Below are 11,447 nucleotides of genomic sequence, written 5' to 3'. Positions count from 1 at the left end.
CGTGGTAGCAGCAAGAGCACCTACTGGAGAACAAAGAGGAGGAAGTCGGCTATGTCCTCCACGTAGAACTCGGGTAATGCTGAAAATTGCATAGGAACTTCTGTAGGCAGTGGAAGGCGAGACCTGCAACGATATGACAGATGCTGGACACTACTACTAGTAACCACATGGAGCGCTCATAACTTACTTCCACAAGAAAAACAGGAAAATGCAACATTAATAATATCTGATTAACCAGTCATCAATTAATCATCACGATCAACAGATTAAATATAACTCTTAGTACATACACAAGTGCGCAAGCAAGTTGGATTAAATGCGGCTTTCAACAGCTTCACATGGAAGGAAAGTCTAAAGTGATGCTAGTCATAAAAGCAGAACCCGAGAGGAAAAGTATGGTGCTGAAAAAGTAGGACCTGGCAGCTAAGGGACACAACTCTACACTGCTAGGACCTGCACACAACTTACTTTGTGACATGTAATCACAGAACCTGACTATGTCCTCAAGATTCCTCACATATAAGCTACAGCTATCAAACTAAAGATGCATCTGTTAAGATATTGCATATACAAAACCCCTTTTACCCATGCTTTTGTGGATCTGCTGCCTTGATGACAAACTCGGCTACCAAGGTGTAGAACTGGAGACACTTGCGCAACATGTTGGCATCCAACACTCCAGCATCTGCACACAGCTTGCTCTTCTGTAGCCTCTGAAAATATTAACCAAAGATGTTTCAAAATGGCATATTTTCAATTAAAACATCATTTAACATGTTTTTATACTTTTGCAAACTCCTTGTACATAAGGAGAATTATTGTCTAACTGATTACTGATACATGCTGAAAGATAATAATACAGCAGAGAACGACTACTGAACTGATTCCCAACATGAGCCTGAGCCATCACCCAAGCAGCAGAAGGACCAGCGGGAGCTAGTGGTATACTCTTTCATCTGCACCTCTGGCATAACTACACATACCTCACTATGACATCTCCTGGACCCACCCTATCGACACTGCAGCCTTCACCCACCTGGACCTCAGACTTCTACTTCTGGATCATCTCCTGGACCCCCCCACACCTGACTGCAACCTTCCCCTACCTGGACCTGAGCATCTCCTGGAGCATCTCCTGGACCCACCCACCAGGATCCATACACCTGACTGCAGCCTTCACCCACCTGGGCCTCAGACTTCTACTTCTGGAGCATCTCCTGGACCCACCCACACCTGACTGCAACCTTCCCCCACCTGGACCTGAGCATCTCCTGGAGCATCTCCTGGACCCACCCACCAGGACCCATACACCTGACTGCAGCCTTCACCCACCTGGGCCTGAGACTTCTACTTCTGGAGCATCTCCTGGATCCACCCACACCTGACTGCAACCTTCACCAACCTGGACCCGAGACTTCTACTTCTGTCCTATCTCCTGGACCCACCCACACCTGACTGCAGCCTTCACCCACCTGGACCTGAGACTTCCACTCTTGGAGCATCTCCTGGACCCGTCCACACCTGACACTGCAGCCTGCACCCACCTGGACCTGAGACTTCTACTTCTGGAGCATCTCCTGGACCCACCCACCTGACACTGCAGCCTGCACCCACCTGGACCTGAGACTTCTACTTCTGGAGCATCTCCTGGACCCACCCACCTGACACTGCAGCCTTCACCCACCTGGACCCGAGACTTCTACTTCTGGAGCATCTCCTGGACCCGCCCACCTGACTGCAGCCTTCACCCACCTGGACCTGAGACTTCCACTCTTGGAGCATCTCCTGGACACCAACACCTGACACTGCAGCCTGCACCCACCTGGACCTGAGACTTCTACTTCTGAAGCATCTCCTGGACCCACCCACCTGATACTGCAGCCTTCACCCACCTGGACCTGAGACTTCTACTTCTGGAGCATCTCCTGGACCCACCCACCTGACACTGCAGCCTGCACCCACCTGGACCTGAGACTTCTACTTCTGAAGCATCTCCTGGACCCACCCACCTGACACTGCAGCCTTCACCCACCTGGACCTGAGACTTCCACTTCTTGAGCATGTCCCTGTTCCTGCCCGCTGTAGGCAGGATCTTCCACTGTGGCTCTGTGCCCTCCATCTCCTCCACCATGCGGTTGAGATCTCGGATTGCACGAAGTCGGCGCTGATATTTACGCATGATGGGAGTAATAGACAAGTGATGACAGTGAAGGGTGAGGAAGAAACACTCGGTTGGAAACTTGGGATCTTGCCATGGTGGGTTAGGTTTACTATCTGCAAGATTACACAACAGAACTTGATGAGTGCAGAACAATTTACAGACAACACAAGAGGTATTAAGGCTCACACAGTTAAGTCACTTATTTAAATCTTTATACAGAACTGATCATCTGTGTGTCAAAAGGATAACCAATCAAAGGAAGGCTGCATACAGAGTGAACTTCATGGTTTTGTCCTGCTGGTCTTCAAGCAGGTCATCTCCCCTAAATACTGTGTCAACTGGTAAAGCAATGGAAAGATTGTGTGAAAAACTTGATGCTGTTAATGTTTACAAGTTAGGTGTCAAACCAAACCTATAGAGATGAAAGGATATATTGGTGCACCGATGCAACACAAATTTTCATGTGCCGATATGATACACAATACATTTTTTTCTGTATTGATACAAGATGATACATTTGCTAAATTATAATACTTCTAATGTTATGACCCCCCGCGCATTTGTCAGTCAAAAATTGCAAAATGAGTTGTAATTAAGTTCACTACTAAAAATAGCCACAACAAACATGTGTCCACAGCTCGTTTTTCCTTTTGAACCTGCTCTAAAATATTTAAAATCAAGATGTTTCCACAGGATTTGCTGTAAATATGTGTATCAGGATATGTATCACACTGTGTCCTTTTGTATCATGATACCTATCCATTTGTGACCTTACTGTATCATTTCACCCCGACAAACCAACCATCCCACACAATAATTTCACATGTGAACACCCACAGTAAGATGATTGTTGCAAATAACGGGATCATCAGTATGTTTCAACAAGGAAACAGCATTATCACTATTCATGTAACTTCAGTAGTTTTTGAGAAAAATACCCTTTTCATGCAGTATGCACTTTGTTAAAAAGCATGGAGCAAGGACCATAACTCTGTAAGAAATGAAGTTAAGACACCAATTTTCGAACTCATTTGAGATCGTAACCAGTAACATTAGTGTGTAAAATTTCATTTATCAACTTAAATAATTTTTGAGAAAATTTGACCCCAAAGCCTTAAATAGAGAAAATAAACAGGATTTTTTGACTGCATTAACATCAATGTCCAACATAACGGCCTGCCTGCCTGCTGGCCTGCCCGTGGCTGGTAACTTTTCTATCGGGCTGCATGAAATCTTCCTTCACCTGCCAGATTGTCTGGCAGAGAATTTAAAGACGACTTACGTACTCAATTTTACTAAACTCCTCATAGATTCTCAAGTAGTTGTTTGCATTATTTCAACTGAATCACAACATGATTTGTCAGTTTTGTTTTTTTAAATATTAATAGTGTCTGAAGGAAACTTTGAAGATGGATAGGCAACACTCACCTGCCCAACTGTGTTTTGGGGTCTTAAAATTATTTGAAACACTAATTAACATTCTTGTAAAGTTTAATCTCAGCTCAGGTGGCATTGTGTATATTCTACTTGATAATGGACTATTGTGTCATGTATGTTGGCATGCAGTGAGATGTTACCCCTGTTGTCTTACTGAGATCATCCATCCATTTGTCTGCTTCAGCTGTTGTACTGTGGAGGCGAGATTCCGACTTGGTGGACACCCTGGCCTTGGGGTGGAATGGATAGTAGGGGTCAACCTGGACAACACAAGCAGAGCTACTCACTCAGCTGGACAGTCAAACACAAGGAACACAGCAGAGCTACTCACTCAGCTGGATAGTCAAACACAAGGAACACAGCAGAGCTACTCACTCAGCTGGATAGTCAAACACAAGGAACACAGCAGAGCTACTCACTCAGCTGGACAGTCAGACACAAGGAACACAGCAGAGCTACTCACTCAGCTGGATAGTCAAACACAAGGAACACAGCAGAGCTACTCACTCAGCTGGATAGCCAAACACAAGGAACACAACAGAGCTACTCACTCAGCTGGACAGTCAAACACAAGGAACACAGCAGAGCTACTCACTCAGCTGGACAGTCAAACACAAGGAACACAGCAGAGCTAGTCACTCAGCTGGACAGTCAGACACAAGGAACACAGCAGAGCTACTCACTCAGCTGGATAGTCAAACACAAGGAACACAACAGAGCTACTCACTCAGCTGGACAGTCAAACACAAGGAACACAGCAGAGCTACTCACTCAGCTGGAGAGTCAGACACAAGGAACACAGCAGAGCTACTCACTCAGCTGGACAGTCAAACACAATGAACACAGCAGAGCTACTCACTCCGCTGGACAGTCAGACACAAGGAACACAGCAGAGCTACTCAATCAGCTGGACAGTCAAACACAATGAACACAGCAGAGCTACTCACTCGGCTGGACAGTCAAACACAAGGAACACAGCGGAGCTACTCACTCAGCTGCACAGTCGAACACAAGGAACACAGCAGAGCTACTCACTCAGCTGGACAGTCAGACACAAGGAACACAGCAGAGCTACTCACTCAGCTGGACAGTCAAACACAAGGCACAAAGCAGAGCTAGTCACTCAGCTGGACAGTCAAACACAAGGAACACAGCAGAGCTACTAACTCAGCTGGATAGTCAAACACAAGGAACACAGCAGAGCTACTCACTCAGCTGGACAGTCAAACACAAGGAACACAGCAGAGGTACTAACTCAGCTGGACAGTCAAACACAAGGCACATAGCTACTCACTCAGCTGGACAGTCAGACACAAGGAACACAGCAGAGCTACCCACTCAGCTGGACAGTCAAACACAAGGCACAAAGCAGAGCTAGTCACTCAGCTGGACAGTCAAACACAAGGCACAAAGCAGAGCTAGTCACTCAGCTGGACAGTCAAACACAATGAACACAGCAGAGCTACTCACTCAGCTGGACAGTCAAACACAAGGAACACAGCAGAGCTACTCACTCGGCTGGACAGTCAAACACAAGGAACACAGCGGAGCTACTCGCTCAGCTCGACAGTCAAACACAAGGCACACAGCAGAGCTACTCACTCAGCTGGATAGTGGGACACAAGGAACACAGCAGAGCTACTCACTCCGCTGGACAGTCAAACACTACGCACACAGCAGGGCTACTCACTCAGCTGGACAGTCAAACACAAGGAACACAGCAGAGGTACTCACTCAGCTGGATAGTCAAACACAAGGAACACAGCAGAGGTACTCACTCAGCTGGACAGTCAAACACAAGGCACAAAGCAGAGCTAGTCACTCAGCTCGACAGTCAAACACAAGGAACACAGCAGAGCTACTAACTCAGCTGGACAGTCAAACACAAGGAACACAGCAGAGCTACTCACTCAACTGGACAGTCAAACACAAGGCACACAGCAGAGCTACTCACTCAGCTGGATAGTCAAACACAAGGAACATAGCTACTCACTCAGCTGGACAGTCAGACACAAGGAACACAGCAGAGCTACCCACTCAGCTGGACAGTCAAACACAAGGCACACAGCAGAGCTACTCACTCAGCTGGACAGTCAAACACAAGGCACAAAGCAGAGCTAGTCACTCAGCTGGACAGTCAAACACAAGGAACACAGCAGAGCTAGTCACTCAGCTGGACAGTCAAACACAAGGAACACAGCAGAGCTACTCACTCAGCTGGACAGTCAAACACAAGGAACACAGCAGAGCTACTCACTCAGCTGGACAGTCAAACACAAGGCACATATCTACTCACTCAGCTGGACAGTCAGACACAAGGAACACAGCAGAGCTACCCACTCAGCTGGACAGTCAAACACAAGGCACACAGCAGAGGTACTCACTCAGCTGGACAGTCAGACACAAGGCACACAGCAGAGCTACTCACTCAGCTGGACAGTCAGACACAAGGAACACAGCAGAGCTACTCACTCAGCTGGACAGTCAAACACAATGAACACAGCTGAGCTACTCACTCGGCTGGACAGTCAAACAGAAAGAACACAGCGGAGCTACTCACTCAGCTGGACAGTCAAACACAAGGCACACAGCAGAGCTACTCACTAAGCTGGATAGTCAAACACGAACACAGCAGAGCTACCCACTCAGCTGGATAGTCAAACACTAAGAACACAGCAGAGCTACTCACTCAGCTGAATAGTCAAACACAACACACACAGCAGAGCTACTCACTCAGCTGGACAGTCAAATACAACACGCACAGCAGAGCTACTAACTCAGCTGGATAGTCAAACACAAGGAACACAGGAGAGCTACTCATTCAGCTGGACAGTCAAACACAAGGAACACAGCAGAGCTACTCACTCAGCTGGACAGTCGGACACAAGGAACACAGCAGAGCTACTCACTCAGCTGGACAGTCAAACACAACGCACACAGCAGGGCTACTCACTCAGCTGGACAGTCGGACACAAGGAACACAGCAGAGCTACTAATTCAGCTGGACAGTCAAACACAAGGCACAGCAAAACTACTCACTCAGCTGGACAGTCAAACACAACGCACACAGCAGAGCTACTCACTCAGCTGGACAGTCAAACACAATGAACACAGCAGAGCTACTCACTCAGCTGGACAGTCAAACACAAGGAACACAGCAGAGCTACTCACTCGGCTGGACAGTCAAACACAAGGAACACAGCGGAGCTACTCGCTCAGCTCGACAGTCAAACACAAGGCACACAGCAGAGCTACTCACTCAGCTGGATAGTCGGACACAAGGAACACAGCAGAGCTACTCACTCAGCTGGACAGTCAAACACTACGCACACAGCAGGGCTACTCACTCAGCTGGACAGTCAAACACAAGGAACACAGCAGAGGTACTCACTCAGCTGGATAGTCAAACACAAGGAACACAGCAGAGGTACTCACTCAGCTGGACAGTCAAACACAAGGCACAAAGCAGAGCTAGTCACTCAGCTCGACAGTCAAACACAAGGAACACAGCAGAGCTACTAACTCAGCTGGACAGTCAAACACAAGGAACACAGCAGAGCTACTCACTCAACTGGACAGTCAAACACAAGGCACACAGCAGAGCTACTCACTCAGCTGGATAGTCAAACACAAGGAACATAGCTACTCCCTCAGCTGGACAGTCAGACACAAGGAACACAGCAGAGCTACCCACTCAGCTGGACAGTCAAACACAAGGCACACAGCAGAGCTACTCACTCAGCTGGACAGTCAAACACAAGGCACAAAGCAGAGCTAGTCACTCAGCTGGACAGTCAAACACAAGGAACACAGCAGAGCTAGTCACTCAGCTGGACAGTCAAACACAAGGAACACAGCAGAGCTACTCACTCAGCTGGACAGTCAAACACAAGGAACACAGCAGAGCTACTCACTCAGCTGGACAGTCAAACACAAGGCACATATCTACTCACTCAGCTGGACAGTCAGACACAAGGAACACAGCAGAGCTACCCACTCAGCTGGACAGTCAAACACAAGGCACACAGCAGAGGTACTCACTCAGCTGGACAGTCAGACACAAGGCACACAGCAGAGCTACTCACTCAGCTGGACAGTCAGACACAAGGAACACAGCAGAGCTACTCACTCAGCTGGACAGTCAAACACAATGAACACAGCTGAGCTACTCACTCGGCTGGACAGTCAAACAGAAAGAACACAGCGGAGCTACTCACTCAGCTGGACAGTCAAACACAAGGCACACAGCAGAGCTACTCACTAAGCTGGATAGTCAAACACGAACACAGCAGAGCTACCCACTCAGCTGGATAGTCAAACACTAAGAACACAGCAGAGCTACTCACTCAGCTGAATAGTCAAACACAACACACACAGCAGAGCTACTCACTCAGCTGGACAGTCAAATACAACACGCACAGCAGAGCTACTAACTCAGCTGGATAGTCAAACACAAGGAACACAGGAGAGCTACTCATTCAGCTGGACAGTCAAACACAAGGAACACAGCAGAGCTACTCACTCAGCTGGACAGTCGGACACAAGGAACACAGCAGAGCTACTCACTCAGCTGGACAGTCAAACACAACGCACACAGCAGGGCTACTCACTCAGCTGGACAGTCGGACACAAGGAACACAGCAGAGCTACTAATTCAGCTGGACAGTCAAACACAAGGCACAGCAAAACTACTCACTCAGCTGGACAGTCAAACACAACGCACACAGCAGAGCTACTCACTCAGCTGGACAGTCAAACACAATGAACACAGCAGAGCTACTCACTCCGCTGGACAGTCAGACACAAGGAACACAGCAGAGCTACTCAATCAGCTGGACAGTCAAACACAATGAACACAGCAGAGCTACTCACTCGGCTGGACAGTCAAACACAAGGAACACAGCGGAGCTACTCACTCAGCTGCACAGTCGAACACAAGGAACACAGCAGAGCTACTCACTCAGCTGGACAGTCAGACACAAGGAACACAGCAGAGCTACTCACTCAGCTGGACAGTCAAACACAAGGCACAAAGCAGAGCTAGTCACTCAGCTGGACAGTCAAACACAAGGAACACAGCAGAGCTACTAACTCAGCTGGATAGTCAAACACAAGGAACACAGCAGAGCTACTCACTCAGCTGGACAGTCAAACACAAGGAACACAGCAGAGGTACTAACTCAGCTGGACAGTCAAACACAAGGCACATAGCTACTCACTCAGCTGGACAGTCAGACACAAGGAACACAGCAGAGCTACCCACTCAGCTGGACAGTCAAACACAAGGCACAAAGCAGAGCTAGTCACTCAGCTGGACAGTCAAACACAAGGCACAAAGCAGAGCTAGTCACTCAGCTGGACAGTCAAACACAATGAACACAGCAGAGCTACTCACTCAGCTGGACAGTCAAACACAAGGAACACAGCAGAGCTACTCACTCCGCTGGACAGTCAAACACAAGGAACACAGCGGAGCTACTCGCTCAGCTCGACAGTCAAACACAAGGCACACAGCAGAGCTACTCACTCAGCTGGATAGTCGGACACAAGGAACACAGCAGAGCTACTCACTCAGCTGGATAGTCAAACACTACGCACACAGCAGGGCTACTCACTCAGCTGGACAGTCAAACACAAGGAACACAGCAGAGGTACTCACTCAGCTGGATAGTCAAACACAAGGAACACAGCAGAGGTACTCACTCAGCTGGACAGTCAAACACAAGGCACAAAGCAGAGCTAGTCACTCAGCTGGACAGTCAAACACAAGGAACACAGCAGAGCTACTAACTCAGCTGGACAGTCAAACACAAGGAACACAGCAGAGCTACTCATTCAACTGGACAGTCAAACACAAGGCACACAGCAGAGCTACTCACTCAGCTGGATAGTCAAACACAAGGAACATAGCTACTCACTCAGCTGGACAGTCAGACACAAGGAACACAGCAGAGCTACCCACTCAGCTGGACAGTCAAACACAAGGCACACAGCAGAGCTACTCACTCAGCTGGACAGTCAAACACAAGGCACAAAGCAGAGCTAGTCACTCAGCTGGACAGTCAAACACAAGGAACACAGCAGAGCTAGTCACTCAGCTGGACAGTCAAACACAAGGAACACAGCAGAGCTACTCACTCAGCTGGACAGTCAAACACAAGGCACACAGCAGAGCTACTCACTCAGCTGGACAGTCAAACACAAGGCACATATCTACTCACTCAGCTGGACAGTCAGACACAAGGAACACAGCAGAGCTACCCACTCAGCTGGACAGTCAAACACAAGGCACACAGCAGAGCTACTCACTCAGCTGGACAGTCAGACACAAGGCACACAGCAGAGCTACTCACTCAGCTGGACAGTCAGACACAAGGAACACAGCAGAGCTACTCACTCAGCTGGACAGTCAAACACAATGAACACAGCTGAGCTACTCACTCGGCTGGACAGTCAAACAGAAAGAACACAGCGGAGCTACTCACTCAGCTGGACAGTCAAACACAAGGCACACAGCAGAGCTACTCACTAAGCTGGATAGTCAAACACAAGGAACACAGCAGAGCTACCCACTCAGCTGGATAGTCAAACACTAGGAACACAGCAGAGCTACTCACTCAGCTGAATAGTCAAACACAACACACACAGCAGAGCTACTCACTCAGCTGGACAGTCAAATACAACACGCACAGCAGAGCTACTAACTCAGCTGGATAGTCAAACACAAGGAACACAGGAGAGCTACTCATTCAGCTGGACAGTCAAACACAAGGAACACAGCAGAGCTACTCACTCAGCTGGACAGTCGGACACAAGGAACACAGCAGAGCTACTCACTCAGCTGGACAGTCAAACACAACGCACACAGCAGGGCTACTCACTCAGCTGGACAGTCGGACACAAGGAACACAGCAGAGCTACTAATTCAGCTGGACAGTCAAACACAAGGCACAGCAAAACTACTCACTCAGCTGGACAGTCAAACACAACGCACACAGCAGAGCTACTCACTCAGCTGGACAGTCAAACACAAGGAACCACAGCAGTGAGTGAATGTTGTTGTACACCATGGTCAGCAATACTCCAGCTACATCATGATGATCTGTAAATACTAGAATCTGAACCAGACAAACTGGTGGTTGATATTACAGGCAACATCCAAGACCCTTTGAGTATGATGACATACAATCAGCCAAGTCACCGATCCAGACTACCTGATCGGGTGGCACATGGTCCTGTACACAGCGCAAGGGTCACAAAATCAGTCACAGTGAGTCCTTAGATTGGTGACCATGCTCGCCAGCTTGACTCCTGAGTTTGTAGGGCTTCAGTCCCACATTAAAGACATGTAGCACGTGTGGTGTCACATTTGGCAAGTTCATTAATAAGCCTCCTACCCTGTAGGATGAGATGGTGATGTGACAGTTAACTTCTAGCGCCTCAGAGGCAGCTTTGGTTAGATACTCCCCAGAAAGCTGAGAATGAATAGAGTGCACACCAATCCATTGACCAGGGTAGTAAGTGCTCAGAGCCTGCCTATGCATGGAGTACAACATAAATGGACTATTACTATTAGTATTATCCTATTACATCAGGTCTAACAACTGTAGGAGTCCTGGGAGACAGGGGTAAGGGATGCTGTGTATAAACAACAGGGTCCATGTGACTCACCTTGTCCAACATTATCTTCACCGACAGCTGCTGTAGCACAGACATAAGGTTGAGTATGAAGCCATCGCCTGACACAAACCTTTCATCAACCTGCCCAACCAAGAAACGCCACATACTCAGGGGCACCATTTCAACACATCTCAAGCTGTTTCATCTAAAAGGTTCTCAGACAAAACTT

The 11,447-nt window shown here is 48.2% G+C and overlaps 1 protein-coding gene across 1 annotated transcript in view; it reads right to left on the bottom strand.

Moving 5' to 3' along the window:
* Window positions 1-11,447, bottom strand: part of LOC124110772 (ubiquitin conjugation factor E4 B-like) — a 56,656-nt gene that overhangs the window by 24,463 nt on the left and 20,746 nt on the right. The window contains exons 12-16 of the mRNA XM_048394350.1: window positions 11,270-11,359; window positions 3,753-3,858; window positions 2,033-2,274; window positions 586-713; window positions 25-123 (exon numbers count right to left, since the gene is read on the bottom strand). Of these exons, the coding sequence (XP_048250307.1) occupies window positions 25-123; window positions 586-713; window positions 2,033-2,274; window positions 3,753-3,858; window positions 11,270-11,359 (665 nt within the window). The remainder of the gene's footprint in view (window positions 1-24; window positions 124-585; window positions 714-2,032; window positions 2,275-3,752; window positions 3,859-11,269; window positions 11,360-11,447) is intronic.

This window comes from Haliotis rufescens, unplaced genomic scaffold, assembly GCF_023055435.1.
Source record: "Haliotis rufescens isolate VD_foot unplaced genomic scaffold, xgHalRufe1.0.p SCAF_13, whole genome shotgun sequence".
Lineage (NCBI taxonomy): Eukaryota > Metazoa > Mollusca > Gastropoda > Lepetellida > Haliotidae > Haliotis > Haliotis rufescens.
The sequence above is the reverse complement of the archived record's forward strand: the minus strand, read 5'-3'. Positions and strand labels throughout refer to the sequence as shown.